At 35.0% G+C, this 21,432-nt stretch overlaps 1 protein-coding gene across 1 annotated transcript in view; it reads left to right on the top strand.

Annotated features, from left to right (window-relative positions):
* The first annotated feature begins 352 nt into the window (after nucleotides 1-352).
* LOC134540987 (uncharacterized) overlaps nucleotides 353-21,432 on the top strand; it is a 43,854-nt gene continuing 22,774 nt past the window's right edge. Inside the window, exons 1-3 of the mRNA XM_063384097.1 lie at nucleotides 353-792; nucleotides 6,068-6,177; nucleotides 19,617-19,898. Coding sequence (XP_063240167.1) covers nucleotides 717-792; nucleotides 6,068-6,177; nucleotides 19,617-19,898 — 468 coding nt within the window. The 5' untranslated portion in view covers nucleotides 353-716. The remainder of the gene's footprint in view (nucleotides 793-6,067; nucleotides 6,178-19,616; nucleotides 19,899-21,432) is intronic.

Genomic DNA, 21,432 nt, shown 5'->3' with positions numbered 1-21,432 from the left:
TTTTTTTCTTTTAACAGAGCCATTAGGTTCGTATAAAAAAAAAACATGATGGTATTAAGTCGTAACCGTCATTAAAGCCAGGCGCAACTAAAAAAAATTGTGGGAATAGTTAGGGAGGGTGTACTGATTAGGCAGTTACCAAGAACTAAAACGAAAAAAAAATATAGTAACTTGAGAAAAAATATTCAAAAATACAGTCGGAATTAGCAATAATATCATATTTTAATTAATATCGTATCACAGTGTTATTATAGGGGAAAACGACTACTAGCGTCGTTAGTTTACAATCCGCCGCTAGTTTCACAGCCGCGAGACTCTCCAAGGCAAAGGATAGGATGTGTGCAAAGCTATATACATGACCGTAACATATCAAATCAAAATTTGTTTATCTTTGAATTAGTTTTAAATTGTAAACAAGGAGTATAACATTGTGAACTGTGTCAATAACGGCTGCTAATTGTGAGCTTTAATGGTCTCACTTTAAACATAAAATTTAGAACTATTCCGGCGTTTGAAATTAGTGTTTGGTAAATGCTTCGTGGTATTTCCGTGTCCATATGTAATTAAACAATTATTATAAAACGTAGTTCGGTTTAACACTTGTGTATATTTAAGTTGTTTACAACACAATGGCAGATACAACATTTTCTAAGTAGTTTCATTATGTTTAGTGTTTATCGTTTAAGCAGTGCCATTAGGCATATTTCTTTTAAGGAATGGTACTTCCTTCCAAGAGTCGTGACCCAAGATTGGATGTTAAAAATGAGAAGTATTCAAACAGGAAAAGTACTGGTAGGTATTTTACTATGAGTTTAAACTAAATTTTATTAAAACTTTAGCTTATGTTAGTCATTGTGTTTTTACGGTAGAATTGTTGGGGATACTATTAAGTGTATACAATTTACTACGAAATTATTAGTAGTGGCCCTTTTTTGTAGTTGGGTGCAGATTTTATTCTTAAGTATTTTACATTAGTTTGCACGCCGTAATAGTCACAGAAATCGCAGATTACGTTAAAAAAAAATAGCTAAATTAAATTCGTAGTTTTAATTATCTTGCTGGTTAGGTATTCATATTGTTAGAGAAGTAAGAAATGAATTATTGTTTTAATCCTACTACTGCCATTCTATGTCTGCGGACTGACGTTAATTATCTTAATAATTATTAATAATCTTTTACTGGCACTAGATTCGGCTTTCTTACTCTTTTACCAGGAATGTCAGTCTGCATTCATATGACCAATGTGTATAAAGTTGGGAGATTATTGTAGTCATGTGTTCCATGTTTATATCAAGAATTCTTGGATAATGTTTATGTGCAGTAGTAGACTTTTCATTTCTCATTTGCACAGTACACAAGAACCCTAAGCCAGAATTACAATAGTCCTTTGCCTCTATTCATCTGTCATCTATCTTTTACGTGATCTGCAGCCAATATGGCCTAAAGAATTTCAACCGTCCATTCATAAAAAGTTTGATGACTTCATACTTCTAATGGTCAATGGATGAAATTATAACCTTGAAATATGTGCAAGATTTGTGCATGTCAAATTTTATTTAATTAGTTGGTTTTCAATAATATATTTGTTAAGCTTTTTCCATGATTATTTTTAACTTAATTTTTGAAGATATTTTAATTTTTTTTAGCAAAAATTGTCAGTCACAGAAATGTAATTAATTATCCATGGTAACTTGGAACATGTTTAAATAAATACAAGAGGTGGAAAAAATATTGATTGTCATTAGTTATAAGTGCGTAACTTATATTATTGTCAAACAAACTAAACTAATTATACTAGAGGAATTTTTTCCAAAACTTAAGTTTTCTCAACAGTTAGAAGCATTAAAATGGAAAAAATATTTTGACGAATGAGAGGAGTGTTGTAATCCGCTTGGTGTCAGACGATGGGCTGTTGCAATGGATACTAACCTTATTTTACAAGAATTTGTATACCTTGCACATTTCTGCTATGTATGTTTTTATTGATGTATGTACCCTTTGTACTTAATAATATTAGGCCACATCTTAATATACATGAATGCAGTGTCCTGATTGTTTCCAGTGAACTCTTCACCAAGTCAACCGATTTCGATGAAAATTGGCATTTATGTGTAATTTTTTCCAACTTGAGAGATAGGATAGTTTTTATTTTGATTAATGGTCTTAATAATTTATAATTAATAATAAACTGATTATCAATGTTGATTGGTGTTTAAGCCCAGGAAACAGTGGGCACTTCGTCTCCATGACAACGTTGCGTGCTCGAGAGTCGGGAAACCATCGGTGCTATTCGTTTTTTCTTCGGTACATTACAAAGCATTGTATTAAGTTTTTGTCAAAATTAATTAATTTTCATTTTATTTCATTTATTATAACTGTAAATAAGAGATTTGGTCCCATTCCCCCCCCCCCCCCCCCCCCAATTAATACAATCGTGCGAAGCCGGGTCGGGCAGCTAGTCAGCTATAATTGAACAGTTCCTGGGTTTTCTTTAAAAAAAAATTAAAATAAAAAAAAAGCAAGAACTAATATTTGTAGTGTTTTATCCTGTAATTATATAGAATAAATAGGTAGCTGGTAAAAAATTTGTTACTTAATGTGTTTCTCAACCTTCTGTTAAATGCCAAAGTGATAATTGTATTGTATAATAATCTGAGTCGTAATTTCTTTCCAGTTGCATGCTCATGGAAGTATGTGATTTCCGCCATGTTAAGTACTTGCAACAAGATGTAGCTAACTTTACTTACTCGGCAGCTCGTACAACTTCAGTATTTTAAATGTAGCATAAAACCAGACCATTAAAATAGTAAACTATTTTAATTAAGTATGGCTGTGTTGTTTTTTTAGAATGATTATAAAATATAAGCATTTTAATATTTTTATTGCTTTTTTTAATGCACCCTTCTAGTCAGTATTCTAATTTTGCAGTTTTGACAGTGCTTTGGATGCAGTTTTTTTTACCACCTATGTGTTTATTGGCATATGTAGCCCTTCTGTTAGGGCACATCAGCTATTGTGGTACAGCTTTTAGTTTTTCTCCAAAGAAGAATGAAATACAAAAAAATTCGTGGAGTGATCAATAATGTTACATGGATGTTGCTTTTGCTCTAAATCAGTTCAACTTGAAATAAATAAAGTTGTATGGCAGATATCCTGCTTAGCTAAGCTGTTTTCCAGTGGAAAACAGTTGTGGGTAGATTTTCACGCAATGATGTCGGGTTGTAAACAGTTGTTCTCGGCTGGCAGGTTAGGTAGCGGGTTGAACAAGCTTGAAATTCCCGTGAGCCCCGTGTCTCGGGAGGTACCAGCTTCAACACGCTGCTTCCTGATGGACGCACCTGCCTTCGAGACGAGACATGTCAGGGCTGGCTCATTTAAAACACTGTTTAAACAATGAGACTTTAATATAAAAAAAATGTAAATAATATATTTTAAAATAGAATATCTTCATTTTTTTAAATGAAAGATCTAATTCCATGGTAATGACAACAAAAGTTTGGTCATTAATGTTTCATGTGATTTACAAGGACAAAAAATTATTTACTAATCAAGATAATTTAAATTAAATCTGAATAAGCTGTAAATCATACCCAGCTAAATACAGTACTCCTCTAAAATTAAAAATTAAATAGTTTTAATTAAATAGTTCCTGTTCTGTGGGGAATCCTTGACTGTACTGTAAATTCCCATTCCGTGGGAAATGCCCATTCCATGGAGAATCCTTATCCTGTGGAGGTATACCTATTCCGCAATCAAATCCCAGTCAGACGTGCAGATTTGCTGGACTTGAGTTCTTTGATGTTAGGTATAACTTTTCAGGTTCAGCATGAGTGGTAGAAAAAGGGATGTTGTATGACTTTCATTTGAACATGCTGAGAACCAAAACAATTTTGCTTCACGTTGGACACTGCGTGCAAGACGGGGCTAAGCAGAAGCATGCTGGCAGGGACACGAGATGGACACAGAGTGCTTTAAAAATACCTGAACAAAATCCATTTCTGTGACCATACTAGTCTCCTACTTTTTTTTTATATAGAAAATTACAGTGGAAATATTTTTTCTTCATGTCGTGTTTAGGACAATGGCCCTCGATGGATTTGCGATTTTCGTCGGTTTATCGAACGTCAACGTAGTGTTTAACAAGTATATAAAAAAACACTAATATACAGTATACTGTTATTAAAAACTTATGGTTGCTAAAGGTATTAAAAACAGGCATAATAGGGAAAAGTCAGAGAAATTAAAATGGTCAGGTAATACTTGTAAAAGTCAGGAAATTCATCACACATTTCTGTAATTTTTTTTTGTGTCAGTAAAATTAAACAGAAAATAACATTTCCACCAACGTTCAGGTGCCTCTAAAACTGCTTAAACGTTTACTATTTTCGAAATTTTGTTGAATTTTCCTTTTCTTCAAAACCTTGGTCTTTTTACCGTTAACACAAAAGAGGTAAAATAATTTCCGGATGCTTACATACGAGTTCGATAGTCTACATTTGATAGCTTTAAGTGAATCTATTACACTGAAGTACTAACACGTGTATCTATCAAAAATTGTGTTAATTTTGCTGAGGTGACACATTTGAAAGTACATTCGTCTTTTCTCCCCAAAAAGCAACACCAATTTAGCCGCAGGATAATTTTGTGTGTTGGGAGGTCAGGAAAAACTTGTCGATTCAGATTCTGGAGAAAGCTTTAAACGTCAGGGAATTTTGAAAATTCAAGCATGCAGTAATCCTGAACAAGTTGTAATAAGCTGCTCTTTTTTTTAATAATAAAAAAAAAAAAACATTTATCTTCCTCAAAAAATCATTACAAAATATATAACCTGCTAGAAATCAGAAAACACTTTAAACTCTGAGTGAACTAAAAGTTCCAGCAGTGCAGCAATGTGAACTGACGGCAAAGGTCAACAGCCGGAATCCTAATTGGAACATATGGTTCAGTTGGTACCAGATTATGATGGTTTATTTTCCAGTTAACGTAAAATCATGTCCAAGTTTGGGTGTTTTCTATATTGGAAAAAAATAGGTAATAATAATTTAGCTTCACTGTAATCTATATAAATAAAATTGTAGATGTTCGTTTATTCAAAATCTTAAATCTCCAAAACTTCTTCACCGAATGCTTTTAAATTTTGACACAACGTTGCATTCAAATACATACATGTTTTTAATAAAACTATGTCACACCTGTGACATGTAAAACGTTTAGATAAAAATATAGATCGGTAATATATATATAATGTTTGTTCTTCTTATGTTTTGTAAAGATAAAGTTATAGATAAGAATATTTAGACATAGAGAGATAGAGAGAGGGAAACATAGAGAGATAGGAAGATGAATTTAAATACCGATAGAAACATAGATATATAAAAAGAGAGAGAAAGATGTGCGTGTCTATATATATATATATATATACACACACACACATATATATATATACATACATACATAAGTGAGATTTATCGAGAGATAGAGATACTTTGTTTATGTGTACATACTTCAAACAAATTAAAAATCAAATTGAAGGAGGCATAGCAACGTGTGCCTGGCATTAGCTAGTAAAAAATATAATCAATAATTCTAAGTAGTTTAGTGCCAAAAAAATTTTGTGTTATCTACAATAATTTGCAAGTGCTTATAAGAAATAAATTACCTAATTGTTCTTTCTTTTTTAGATGGGACTACAGAATATTGTTTGATAGTATTACAGATTATTGAACTACTTGTATTGATCTACAATTTGAAAGACGTGTTCGAATATTTTAAGTGCTATAAGTAAGCTAACGGCACAATGATGGTGCACTCTATTAAAATAAAACTTTCAGTTTTTCCATTGGCTATTGTGCGCACACACGGGACACATGTTCATTTAACATTTGACGGCAACAATTTGTATTCTTTATAAATATAATTTTATTGTCATAATGGTGCAAGGCAAAAATTCATGGAATGTTTTCAGTTTTTTTTTTCACCCACAGGTATCATTGTTTCTGTGCCTAAAACTGCTCTACACTGTTGAAACTCTGACAGATAAACTTAAAATATAATTTTGTTGTTTCAGGCCACAGTTCTCAGACCAGAAAACCATTGAAGAACAAGAAAATATATCTTGACGTGAAGAACCATTCCGTGTCATCAAAGTTAGAAGGGAGCTTAAAGTCCTTGGGAGCTGTAAGTATTTATCTTAGCCGATCTTACAGTTTGATTGGTTATGCTGCGTGCATATTTTTTGCATGAGAAATTTTGTGGGGGCTGGTGAAAGACTTTTGATTACCAAACGTGTTAAATATTTTTCGTAAATGAAGCAGGATTGATGTTGCGTTGTGAACATGCAGTTCAGCTGTTGTTAGAGTTAGACTAAGATTCGGGTGATTCTTCAGGTAAGGAATGGTATTCAGCATCGGAATGGATTTTCTGGGCAAGAACAAGACATGATGCAAAGGAAGACATCAAATTTAAATGAAGTAGCTTGGCTTCTGGGCTGTAGCCGTGTCCTTGGCGAATAATTCACCGACGTTTCGGTCGACATTGCAGTCGCCATCATCAGGGACAGTTACCTACTGTAGTGTAGGTAACTGTTCCCTGATGATGGCGACTGCAATGTCGACCGAAACGTCGGTGAATTATTCACCAAGGACACGGCTACAGCCCAGAAGCCAAGCTACTTCAGACAATGGCCGTGAAAGCCTGCAAACATTATTATCAAATTTAAATGTTGGTGTCTAAAAACTTGTGTCAGTAGTGACACTGAATGAATTAAGTAAATTTTGAAGCATTTTGCATTATGAACTTAGCAGTTAAAGTTTTGGAGAATAATGCATTAAGAAATAAAAGGTTTTCTTTAAATACAGAGAGCTATGCTCCTGTTATAATTTCACTTTTTCACAGGTTTTGGACCATGTTCATTTCATTTGATGTAAATTCAATTTTTTTAAATATTTTTAAAGCTAATATTTATTAAACTCAAATTTAGATGGAATGCTGGGAATTAAATATCAGTGAAATAAATTTTTTAAATAATTTTCACGAACTATAATTTAAATGGCATCAAAAGCCAAGTAATTTTAACTTAAACCATTTAAATTATTTGCTCTGTACCATTCTCACAGGCCTAGTTACATTCGTATATGTAGGGTGTTTAGTTGATGGGGAATATTGGGAAACCAGAATGGGTTGTAAATTTTTAAAAGCCATCAGGAACTTAATTTATATACCACCTTTGACCATTATTGTTTTTCTGCCTCATCATCAGCACCGGATGTGACAGATTGGATTGTAATAACATTGTCTCGTCCGCTTATTGACTGTTTTTGCTCACAGTAAACTGCCTTAAAACCAATTAAAATATACTGTAACACCTAAAAAAAAACCTGGAAGGTCTAAGATGATGGAAAACCCTAACATATTCCATACACTAAATGATTTCAGTATTATTATTTTTCTCATTTTTTATTGCTCAAATTTTTACCTTGCTTCTAATCAATGTTACCTACCATATTATGTTTAGAAGTACTTTACCATGTAACACTCCAGACCTTCCAGCTAGATCAACATTTGGTCTAGCGTATACATTCATGAACACTTGAAGAAATTATTCAGGCACTGAAAAAAAAAAATTTTACTTCCAAAGAAACAGTTACTGTCGATTATTTATTCCTGTAATAAGATCTCTCAAAAACTAACTGATTAAAAAATTTTTTTTTTAATCCTTTACGAAAATTAACGAGTGACAATGGCCAAAAAACAAGTACTTGTTGAAAATATAAATAGGCTGCACAAAATATCTTCACTGACTCCAGAACACAAATTTACTGTTCGTAGATACCAAAAAATAAATATTAATTAGGTACTGCTCGCAAGTAAATTTTGTGGTTGCTTGGAACTCACAGTACAAGCTGAAGGACTCATTCCTCGGAACAAAGACGAAGTTACTCAGTCATTATTTTGGGCTGTTACCGATGACTTTGATTAAACAAGTTCTAATTAAAACGCTTGCGCTCATTCCTCAACGTGCTTGCTCACGGAGCAGTTGTTACTTTCGTGCTGTTTCTGACTCGCTCTTCCGACATGCCAGAAATGAATCCTTCACACTTGTAAAATCCCTATGCGTCTCACATGCGCTAAAATACATTACGAATACACATTACAATAGAAATAAAATTCTCGAAATGTAATTGCCAGGGAATGTAGCAGAAAATGACATTTTGCAGCAAACAAAATCACTTTCTGTTACATGTCCATTATCCATTTCCAATTATTTTGATTATTTTTATTAGACTTACAAACTAAAAAAAAAAAAAAAAGTGCTCATTAATGACTGACCCAGGATTCAAACTCGGAACTTCTTGGACTGAAAGTTTCTGATAACCTTGTTAAGAAGTCACAATTGTGACCGGCTAAGATGACGACTTGTTACTTGCACAAACCAAAACACTTAACGAAACTCTACGATTGTTGCAGGTAGTAGGACGTAGAATTTTGTTAATGACTGTTAATTGACTTTAAATTGTTCAGAAAAATTACCAGATAAAAAAAAAATAATTGTCTGTAAAGTCGGTTTACGGACGCTAGTTTAACGTGACGTCATAACAAAACATTGATGAAATGATTGCATACTTTTATGAATAAAATTGAATCATTAATTTTATTGAATTATCACTATTTTGTACGGATACAAAGAATGAGCGAAATGAAATCTACGATTTAATTGATAAATTAACTTATATTTGCACTCATTAATTCAAATATGTTTATTACTTTAACGAAGAGATTATTTTATAACTATAACTTTTATACATGTTTGCTATTTAACCTCTTCCAATCTGTGTTATTCTGTTAAGGATAGGACGATGATAGGAAAAGTAGGAAACGAATGGGAGTGTTTCAAGTTTAATGTGCCTCGAAAAAGTCAAATCGATCAATGGTTGTTCCAATCGAGTGGAAGAGAGATAGATGCGGCGCAAGCGTACAATGAGCGTAACGGGACACAGCATAACGGGACAATGTGCGTAATGGGACACTTTTTCGTGCGTGCAGCCGGCGTTCATCAATTTTTTTAGACATTGTCACGTCAAAAACATCCGAGATGAATTTCCATTTTTATTCTTATCGATGACCAAATTAATGCACGTCGCCGAGCCAGCAAAACGGCACAACCTCTTGGCCCGGCCCTGGCACAACGACTGATGAAACACAGCACATCACAAAGCACTTAGGAAAAATTAATTACGTGGGGGCTTCCCCAAAATCCTGCCTTCCTTTTGACTACAACATTTTATTCTGGCAATTACTATTCGTGAAGTTACTCCCTTTTTTAAGGGCTTTCCCCTCGCTCTGTCGCAAGTCTCCGTCTTCCTCTTGTAACTTGTCTCTTTTTAATTTAACCCGGAATTCGAGGATTCCCCAGTCAGACATTCCCACGGTCTGGGCTGACATCGGTCACTGTCTTACACAGGATGCGATAAATTGTTGTCGCCGCACGTTTCTTTCTTTCCACTCAATTCCTTAAAGTTTTTAAACCACTATAAAAAAAACATACACAAAATTATTATTGAAGAAATATTTAAATGCAATAAAATATTGAATTTCACACCTATACAAACAATAACCAAGCCAGCAAAGTGAAAACCAATAAAATTAGAGTCAAATGGATTTTTCAAAATATTATACTTAAAAATCAGTATTAATTACAAGAATTTTACAAACAATAAAATACAAGTATGGAAAACTAGGTCACTAAGACCCTGAAGGTTATAATCAGCTGATATATTGCGTTACTGAGAAAACATAATATTTATTCTTTTAACAAATTCTTGTAAATGCTGGTGAGAGTAGGGTTTTGGCAGCGTTAAAATCTGGGTTATCCATTTGTAATATGTGAGGCTGTGTTAATCAAGTTGTGTGCTTGTACCTGCTTTTGACTTCTGTGGTCTTACAGGGTGTCCACATTCTGGAAAGTCAGGGAAGTTGAAATTTGTCAGGGAAAGTTAGGGAATTCACTTTAAAACCTGTAAAAGTCATGGAAATACCTCGGTGATAGTAATTTGAGGGGGAAAATGTCATGCTCCGGTATGCCATGGCCCAGGCTCTGAACACTTTTTTTTCGAAGTGAAGCTTCTTTGGACGCGATGAGAGTAAAATTTCAAGACCGATTTTTAATGCAACGTTTTTGTGAAACATCGTTGTGAGACGTTTCTGATGAGAAATGGACAGAGAATAGGTACTTGGCCAAAGAGATGGAAAGAGAGCACACTATGGTATACTTACCAGTTGAGGTTTGAATTTCCAGAAGAATTTCACTTCTATCACATGTACTGAGTTATACTTGCTTTTTTTTTTCCCCAGGTGGTGTTATAGTGCTTAGTCGGACACACTGTAAAGTGGCGTATGCTAGGTTCTGTCAGAACTAGCACAGCTGTAGGGATGGTGGAGGCAGGAGAGTCTTTATTTCTGTCAGAAAATGGCAAAATACAGTGTAAACTCTATATAACGACACTTAATGGACTGAGCATTTTTCGGCGTTATAGAGAGTGGTCGTTAAATGGAGAGAAATAAAATAATTAATTTTACTATTCTATTATAATATGTATTTACTAATATAGTACACATTTTACACACAAAACATTAATATTCATACAAATAACAACACTTATTACATATAGTCTGTTATCTTCGTTTGATATTTTTTGCTGCTCTAATATTTTAATTGTATTTTCTTATGTATTTTATTGATATCTTGAGATACTGCCGGATCACCTTGCTTATATAAAAAGTATTTTTCTAATAGTTTCGCTGCATCAAGTGCTTAATAAAACTTTTTCGTCAATACATAAATATTTTCGTTTACTCGCCATGTTTACAGTTCAAAAGTCTGTAAGCAACTGTGAAAATGATAACGTGTAACAACTTGACAAAAGTCTAGTGACTGAGGTAAACATGTGCAAGTTCATCATACAAAAACAAAATTTCTTAGAATCTCCAGTACGTCAGTCGAAGTAAACACGTGCTAGATAATACAACAACAAAACAGTAAACAAAAGAACGTACACAGCTGCAGTTCTTATCAACTTCTGCAACTTAGAAAGTACTGTTTGATGATTTATAATGCCGTATTGTTGTCGTTAAATAGAGTGAGCGTGACGCTATTTATTGTATAGAAAACAAGGTAAACCAACCAAAGTCAAGCAATTTCAACATTTTAAGGAGTTAGTCGTTAAATTGAGTGCCGTTATGAAGAGTTTACACTGTAGTTAAATTTTAAAAAGATTTGCCAAGGAAATTGGTAACTTTGGACGTGGAAAATCATGGAAATTTTTTTTACAGGATTGAATGGACACCATGTTCAGGTTATGGACACTCACCTTCCAGAACTATGGTGTATAGAGGTCACGAAAAAGTATCAAAACTAATAGTCTTGAAACTAAAGGACTTGTCATGAAAGTCATATAAAAAGTCCCGAAATAAATAGTTACGGTGCTGGAAGTTATTACTTGCATCATGATTTTTGATGCCTCTCTTCAGTTTATAGTGGCACATCAAATGTAAATAGTTGGAGACTGTCCACTTAAATCTGGAGAAATTATCACTGAAAAAGTTTAAATTGATAAAATTAAAATCAGCACATTCATGCAAATAGTAGGTATATTTTGTAATATGTTTGATTTGTCTTGTTACATATATCTTAGCTTAAGAAACAATACCAGCTGACTTTTTTTTTTGTTTCTCCATGGAAACATATGAATTTTAGCATCTTTTTACGGCATTATTGAACTCTTACTATGTACTGATAAAATGTGTAAAGTTAAAACCAAAACTTTTTGTGTTATGTTTTGTAGTTGAAAAATTTGCTTTTTGTCACACAGGTTCTTAAGCGACTATATGTAAAAAGGATCCCGTGTTATAGAAAATAGGTCCTGAAGTTGATTCACCAGGTAACTGTAAACACACTGAGCACGCAATTGATCCTAAAATCTTGAACTTGAGGAGCGGAAACCAGAAGCGGGTCAGAACAACAGCTTTTTCGTAGTAGGGCAGCCGGCTCCTACGAGTGCTGGCCCCGCTCAGACTGTGTAAACTCGATCACTAAATGTAGAGTTTCCATTTTCACAGTAAACCAGTGGGAGGTAGGTGGCAAATGGTATCCGCTGTTGAACAGCCAGGAACAACAGTTTCCCTTAGATCAAGGGAAATAACCAGCTTGCTTCTTCCCCCATGTTCCCCGTTGTGTGTACCCCAAGGAACAGCACATGCAGAATTTTTTTTTGGTAAACACGATTTATTAAATTACATGTCAAAACTATAAATACACGAAGTGATAAATTTTCATGAACGTAGGTCCGGGAATGCTTCTATTTTCACTGGAGCCCTGTTATGTGGAATTTCAATATTGATTATTGTGTGAATGATACACAGTGGATAGTAGTGTAGGACCACGTATTTTTTTCATGGAAAGATTTTCAGATATGTTTTTTTTTAAATGATTCATGCAATGGGGAGTTTAGAATTAACAAGATTCTTTGTTTTATGCCATTGCAGTTTTGCATTGTGTGTCTTGAAAAAATTTCAAGAATGCAAAATAAGAAATAAAAATGAAAACATAAACACACAGAGAACAAGGCCAAATCAGCTGATATCGAACAGATGGACCCAACTATGAAACTAATCAAGTTTTTTAGTCAACATGGCTATGATAGGACAAACAAATACTTTAAATATCAGACAGCATAAGAATTTTTGGAAGGATTTTAGTCTTGAAAAAAGTAACAGCATAGATGAACACAGTGGGCTAACAATGATGAGACGGTTTCAACAAGAACAGTAAATGCAGACACAAGACAACAAACCTGGACAATACAGCAAACATACAAACACGATGAAAGTAAACGGGCATTATGGACAACACAACGAGCATAGCACAGACAAACATTGTAGGTTTCCTATGACAAACCTGGCTTCTGTTACCATCAGACGAGCTGTGTGCTAAAACTCCTGTGTTTAGTGGCTGGCTGGTATTATTTCAGGTGTTTGTCGACTGTCATAACCATCCAGTGTGGAATCAAAAGCATTGTGAATAGCCCAGCTGAACAGGGCAATGGCTTTTCTTGCAGGCAACTGCCAATTACAAGGAAACAATCGATAGTGCAGGCCTACCTTATTGTAGTCTCGTGAGTCTAATGAGCAATCAGATGGTTTGTCGAAAAATACATGCCCCTTAATCGTGATGCATATTAGTTTCTACATAACGAGAATCCAGCATACCTCCTTGTCCCTGATAACTGCACCAGCATAAACAGAAGCATTTCCGCACATGTTTTTTTATGTATGTAACCACAGTTTTGATGTATATTTTAAATACATGTGTGAGGCTGCTTGTTCCTGATATTTGAAATGTGGTCAGGTGACCTGGTTCTATAAAGGCGCGCACATATATATATATATATATATATATATATATATATATATATATATATATATATATATATATATATATATATATATATATATATTTATAAAAAAAAACTCTATTTTCTTCCTTTCATTTGATTATACACGACACTGAAGAGAGTGTAAAATACCTGTACATGGCATTACATATGGTTTAACAAGCAAGGCAAAGGCAAGGGAACTTGTGTTCGTTCTTTTGCTGACCTCAACAGCTGCTCTTTTCGCTGGCTTTGCACAAATTAGTGAGCCATGCCGTGCCTGCAGGTATGGCCACAAGGACTGAGGAATTGGCAGGAGGTTGAGAATTAGGCGAGAAATAGTGGACATGTGCCTTTGCGACCAGTCATCAGCTTTTGCAGCGCTCCTTTCCATGCCAAAAACTAACTCAATTACTTTTCTAAAATTGTTGAACTGCTCACATGTCAGACACCTACTTTTGTCTAGATTCAGGCTATTTCATCTCCATGGCAGACAATATAAATAGTACTGACTGATCCATAGTGAGCTTTTCCATTTTTAGCTTGGACATGACACGTGGCTTTGATTTCTCAGAATTACACCTGTTGCAAGTTAACATTCATTACATTTATGTTCATTATATAGTTTACAGGAGGCAGATAAGCTCATTAATGTGACGCCTCTTCCACAACCTTTTCAGTGATCAGCCAACATAGTCCCCGTCATAAATTAGAGTTTTTCGCACAACTAGTGTCCACAGACCTTTCTTAATAGGTTTAGATTACTTTACATAAAAAAAATTATGGAAAATTTTCAACTTTCTGTAACTTTTTTTTTTAATGTTTGCCAGACATTTACAGTAAACCATGACTGATTAGTGAAGGAAGCATATTTGCATGACATTTTAATTACAGTATTAATTTGATATTTATTAATTTCCCAAATTTTTATTTTATTGGTCAAAATATATTACACACATTGGACATAGTTTTTTGGTATGTTATTATTGTACAGGATAATAATAATTGTGAATTGACTTACAAAATGAATGAAATGTCAGTGAAAACTGTAACAAGTAGCAATATGTTTATGTTTGCTGTTATATTTCTATTTGTTTGGTTTTTTAAGTAACTACCGTAAATCGTTTCCAACTTAGTAATATCTCGCCGCCACCCCTCATCATACATCTCATGTTATGCACGATTTTAATTTTGCTCGCACTCTTAACGTGACCCGGCGCATTTAAAATTGTTTAAAAAAAAGCGATGCTAGTGTTAGCATGTGTAGAAAAAAATATTCACATCGTTGTTATTGATTTGCATGTTCGCCATCGACCGACCTCTCCTTTGTCGATGCAGATGTTGCAACGAGCGACATGCTTTGCAACATAGCCTGCGGCGTGGGCCGCCATGTTCCGAATGCGAATCGCCACGCCATCTGTTAGCGGAGGCGAGAAGCAGTCCTATTATGCCATTTTGTGACAGCTTGAATGCTCCACGAGAACAGTGAAGGCAATTAACGGCGCTCGTAATGGAGTAGGATGTTCGGCGGCCGGTTATTCTTGTTGTAATTGAAGCTAATTGGTTGCGCGAACGAAGATGGTTCGGGACTCATGAGTACGCGAAATGCCGCCAGCTAAAAGAAGGCGGGTCTTTCATTGTTTGCATAGTACGATTTTTTTTTTAGTAGGTTAGAACGTTGTTTTTGTTTATTATTTTGCATCATTTGTTTTTAGATACTTTGTTTTGTTTGAACACAAGTATCATCTGATTTGTGGTTGTCATCAAATTAGTAAGTAGTACCTGGTTTTTAAGTTATAATTAAAGCTTTTGATTAGAGTCGTTTGTATACTATAATGCAAACACAGTACTTGGCAAACGTTCTGAAATTAAATTTTTAAATCCTGTTTTAAATAGGCATATAATTTTGTTTAGAATGGCAGTTAGTGTTAAATTATAGTATCATGGACGTATCGGATATTTTACGAATGCATGGACTATTTGAAAACTAGGATTTGATATTTTGAGTTAGAGTTTAGAGATAAATGACATGAAGTAGACTTTAAGGAGTGGCTGGAGACCTACTAAATAGCTTTAATACGTGGTATGTAACTAGTTAGATACGAAATAACTGTATACAGATGAGTGTTCGTTTTAGGTAGGTTTGATCCTGACATAAAAGTGTAATGTGTGTGCCTAGGATTTTTGCTTAATTAGCTGTGTTTGAAATTCAGTTTTGGCTCTAAATCAACCATGAAGCTCCAACTGTTTTTAGTTTTTGTTTACGGAGTTTGAAAGCACATTTTTTTTATCTTAAAATAGTTCTGTAAACTTATCTGCTCTGGTTTACTACCTAGCTCAGTTTAGATGAGCATTTAGTTAAAAATGTTGGTAATAACTTAGATTAACGGCTTCTGGGGAATAAGGTGAAAAATTATTACAGTAAAAGTTTGTTTGGATGAGGTCAGCAACACTTGTTAATAATACATAAAATCATTGTAAATTATTTAAATGCTAAGATTTTATGTGTTATTAATGTTGCTGACCTAAACTGACCAACATTTCACATCAGCTATTATTCGCTTTGTGTCCCAAAATCCATTACTATGAGGTATTTCTGAAATTTTCCAAATGGTTTCAATCTCAAAACCAATCACTGAAACCTCGTCTGCACAATGCTATGTCTCATTGCAAAAACCTCTGAGGAAAGTAATATTTGGCTATTTAATATAAATGAAAGGTTGGATTTTAATTTGTGGGGCCTAATTGGTTGAATGGTCAGCTCACACTCCTCCAACCAAGGCAGTCTGGGTCAAACTTGGAATTTTTTGCACGCAGGAGACGGGTCAGACATTGCAGGAAAGTGTTGGTTTTTCTCGGACACATTGATTCCGTGATGTTCTATTCTCATCACCCCCTATCGATTGTACTGTCCTGGATGTGCTGACGAGACGGCACACCCATTAATTTAGTTCTTTAAGAATGAGCTTGGGGAAATTCATTGGGTTTTGTCAGTGAAAACAGTTAAACCTTAGAATTTATACCGACAGTTTAGATTGGGGACCCATGTGGGTATAAAACAAATGTAAATTAATAGTAGGCCTACATCTTTATCTTAAAAAAAAAAAAAAAGTAAAACATGGGTGATTGTTCTGGATCACATGTTCCCTAATAGCATTGTCCTGTGTATTTTGTACATGGAGTCTGGAGTCTAGAGGAGATTTAGGTCGACTTGTAGAGTTAATTGTTTAGTTGGTTATTCAGAGTAAGAGATCAAATGCTGTACAGGACTGATACGTCCTTGACGTGCTTCGCTTGTACTCCGGGAACCAGAGATGGGAAGATATCTTGCCTTTGCAGATTAATTATCCCAGTTAATGTAGAGCTATGGATGCAGGATCTGTACGTCTCCATAACATCCTTCAAAAGTCTTTAATTTGTCTATTTGAATAAGAGCCCTTATTTATAAGTTCTTACATTTCGCTAAGATCTTTTAAAAACTCCTAACTAAAGACTGATAGCTTGCAAGTAATGAATAAATGCCATTTTTTTTTTTTTTTTTAAATTTCTGACTTGCCAGAAAACGCTTTGCGCATGCACAGTACATTTGGTAAATATTTATGTATAAAAACATTTATTTTTATTTTGAATCTCGCCTTTAAACTGAATACTAGTGTTTTTACTGTCTTTGAACATAAAAACTAAATGTGAATGTAATCAAATTAAATGTTACGGCTTCAAATTTCACCTGGATGCCATGCTTGGGTTAGATGTGTATTCCAGAGATAGTCATGGACAGTAGGTGCGTAACTGTAAGAATTGAACTAGGCAAGATAATTTTTTTTTGTGCCTTAACTATTTAACATTATTTTCTCGAGGCGTTTTGGGGTATGAAGTTGAAGGGTTCTTGAACAGTCCTAAATTTTTGATAGCACGAGAGAGTACGAACCATGGGGTGTATTGTGCCCTCTGCATCAACACGTTTCAAGTTTGGTGATTTTTATCCCAGCCTTTCTGCAAGTATTTTTTCCAATACTGTTAAAAGCCCGGTGAATAAGAAATCTCTGGTAGAGCCAAGCGGAAACTGTAATTACGTACAGGGTTCCGGTGATCAGTTGGAAGTCAGGAATTTGGAAAATTGACAGGCTGGGTGTGTACAGGTCATCAAAGTTAACAAAGGACTGGTCAAGAAAGTTAAGAAAAAGTCCTGAATCAACAGTAACAGAGCTAGAAGTCAAGTTATGTACTTTAACTTCCGGCAGGCTGTTACTAACTTGCGTTTTGTGTTTTGCTGTCTTACTTCATTTTATACTCGTACATAAAATGTAAATAGTTGGAGACTGTCCATTTAAATCATGCGGAAATTATCTCTCTTAAGGTTAAGCTTTATAACATTGAAATTATCTTCATGCCAATAGCAGATATATTTCTTATAATATTTGTTTTTGTTTATGATTAAAAACTACCCTGTGATATAAAGAAAATTGTAAGAACATTTTTGAAAGGTCCTTAAAAAGCCATGAAATTGGTACAGCTTGTATTTGTAGACATCTAGTTAAGTGCAAATGAACAGGTATTTGATGAAATATATATTCAACTTAAAAAATCAGTAATTGTACTAGAAAATATAGCAAGTTATTGTAAGGAAAGTTACTGTACAGTGTTAGTGTGAAGCATTAAAGTTTATGTTTTTGAAAAAACTGCTGAATTTGGTATCTTGCCATAATCCCCTTACCCACAGACAGGAAGCATAGGATAATAAATAAGTTACCAACATGTATTAGTTATTTACTGTTTTAATCCCGGTAAGTGCTTTAAATTATAAACTAAACTGTATATTCGTTTGCCTCAGGACCAACTATCAATTATCATTCATCTGATCCCAGTTATATATTTAAAATATAATTGGATATTACTTTTTATTTTATTTTGGAGAGCATTAATTGAAGGGTACTTATCTGTATATTCCCATCTGAAAAAATATATTTATATTTCGCCATATTGATATTCCCTCCCATTCAATTATCGCTTTTATAGATAGACATTACAATCCGTAGTTTTGAATGTCGAGGTGGTATTAGTTTCTGTATTTCAGTGACAGTGAGGGAAATTTTTAACTTTTGAAAATTATGTAGACTTATTACAGACAAACAAGCAGAGATTTTTTTTTCTCAATGTTATGGGATAATTCCTTCCGAAAATTTTTGCATTAATAACCAAAAAATGTACTTGTCATTTGGAAAAGTCATATAATGGAGATGCACGATGAAATGTTGTGAACGTGGTTTTCGGAAAGGATACTGACTGGAGGGATCTAACTTATCATCGGAGACAATTGATATATTCTGTTGGGCCAAAGAACTGACGAATGCATTATTTTTTTAATAAAGAGTTGAACAACCGCAATTATATGCGTGAGGTTTGTGTGTAGAAAATGCAACAGGAAGAAACTCAAATCAGAAGAAATGGCCTCTATGTCGAAATAGATGAAATCTTGCATTCCAAAAGAAAAACTAACGTCGGTAGTGTTACGTGGACAGTGGGTCTTTGGCGGAATTTGCAGAGAGACTAGTGAATGTTTTTTATCTCCTGTTCCAAACAGATCACAATAAACTTTATTGCCACTAATTTGTAAAAAAAAAAATTAGACCTGACTATAATTGTGATTGTTGGAGTGCATACAGAAACATATGGGTTGAGGGTTATATACATAATACTGTGAATCATAGTTAGGTACAGTTTCGTAGGTCCGCAAACGCTACAACACACTCAAAACAATTGAAAGATTATGGGGCTCCGTGAAATGGGGCAACAAAAAGAAGAGAGGAATAAAATGGAATTTCTGACATCTTAGTCGAATTCATGCGGCAAATGAAGGTTAAGTTTTAAATGACATTAAAGCATTTTACGAGTTAGTAATAAAAGATCAGCATTTTTGGATTTGTAAAAACCAACCTGTTCATTATGGATTCCTAACAATAAATCATAGAATCAATAACGATGTCTCGTAAACAATTTTGTAGGTGTGAAGATGGATTGGTTCGGTGGTAGGTGGGTGGATAGCAGTTGAAGTGTACTGCATATATTGATAAGTAGTATTGTTGAGAGTGTGTGTGTGTTTGATGGGAAGGAAAACTCTGGTGAATGAGTGTCGCCAGCCTGCTATGGGCCTGTCGCCAGTCCAGTCACGGTGTCTGCGACGTGTTCCAGACGATCGAGGTGTTCCTGGTGAAGGAGGTGAACCTGGTGGTGACTGACCGGCCCGGCCGGGGCAGCGGCTCGCCCTCGCCGTCCCTGCTCACGCCCTCGGGGGCACGCTCAGAGTCGCCCGCCACCCCCGAGCCCCTCCCGGCCGGGGAGCAGGGCCCCAGGGGCGCCCGGTCTCGGGCCGAGGCGATGCTGGAGAGGGCCCGGCTGCAGCCCAGGCAGATCTCCTTCGACCCGCTCGACAACGCTCTGCTCTGGGGCATCGCCGTCTGGCCGCTGGAGAAGGTGCGTCCCTAACACCTGACATCCATCTCTATCATTCCTGAATATATCATTATTATTGTCCGTGAAATAATGAGAATTAATGTTAGATTTATTAAGCCAGGTTTCAGTTAAACAGATGATAGAGTGAGAGCTAAGTAGATTATGTAAAAATTCAACAGATTTTTTTTCCAAGACCTCTTAACATTTCGGTAAAAGAAAATCCCACTCCTTCATATTATAATGCAAAAAAAAAAATTGAATTACGATGCTCCTCCACGCACCGCTGTGGGAACCAACGAGATTTTTAGAAGCTGAGGAAACTTTTAGGGCTAGCATTTCCTGAGTGAACGTTATTAGTTGCAGATTTGGTCGGGATGGAGTTTGCCGCCCGCTAGGCCAAAACGCAAATGTTGTTAATCCGAGAAAAGTCTTCTCCGAGATCTGACGGATGAAACGACGCATACAGGTCTTATTTTGTCTTAAGTTTCACAACTTTGACATGGGTAAGATTAAGCTCATTAGAGATGTAATCAGAAATTTCTTTTTCATGAATATCGGGATCCAACCGGATGACGAACAAAACCTTAGTTTTTTTTTTTGTTCTGTTGGTTTTGCATCTGCTTTTAATGTGGAAGTATTTCGGTCCCCCATTTGTGTGGTGGTTGGGGGGGGGGGGGCAGTCCTTGTTCACAGGCTCTAACAACGGTCGGTTTTACATGGACTTGTGCTTGTGTTGCGCTAGAGTGAACCCGTCTCGGTCAGCAAGCGTGGTGGCGACACGGCCTCTGACGTCGCGCTTTTCGTGCGGAGTGGAAACAGTTTCGAGAAATTTAACAGAATTTTACACCCGACTACCCAACGGGATAATTGTTTTCTGCATGTGCAAGGAACGAAAATATTGACTTAGCCGGGCAAGGTTGTGGTGACTTGTCACAAGGAGATTTGGGGAAAGATCAGTGTAAGATGAGGTACATTTATAAAGTCTCCTTCATATTGAATAAAGACATGTTTAAACACATGGTTATTTAAAAGCAATAGCTCTGCTGTAATTTTCAAACAAAATTTGTACACCGTAACTCTTTCTAATTATCATGCAGGCCTTTTTTATTTTAGTTGTGTTATTGATATCTTTGGTTTTTAAGATACCAAGCAATATACAGGGACATGGAGAGTAACATGAACTAAATTTCACTGCCATTTAAATAGCTAGGCCTGTGTGGTCTAATTTTCAGCAGAGGGTCATTTTTCGCAAGCAGACTTCCGGTTCGGAGTAGAACCCCTTTTACTGCATTTTCGGTTCTAAGATTTTTCTGTTATGAAATTTAATATTTTAATTTTTCCTTATTATGATATTAAATCATCATTGAAATAAAATAAAAATATACTTCTTTTTAGATTTTGAAAAACACGAAAAATTTCTCTATAGAAAACAAAATATAGATCAATAGTAAAATTAAATTCTGGCTTAATTCACATTTCTTCAATTTTTGTTATCCTCTTATTGAACTGGTACAGTACTTAAATGGTAAAGAAAGTTTTGAAATGTTTTAGTTTA

The sequence above is a fragment of the Bacillus rossius genome, chromosome 17, assembly GCF_032445375.1.
Source record: "Bacillus rossius redtenbacheri isolate Brsri chromosome 17, Brsri_v3, whole genome shotgun sequence".
Lineage (NCBI taxonomy): Eukaryota > Metazoa > Arthropoda > Insecta > Phasmatodea > Bacillidae > Bacillus > Bacillus rossius.
Note: the sequence above shows the minus strand (reverse complement) of the source record. Positions and strands in the feature narration are given on the sequence as shown.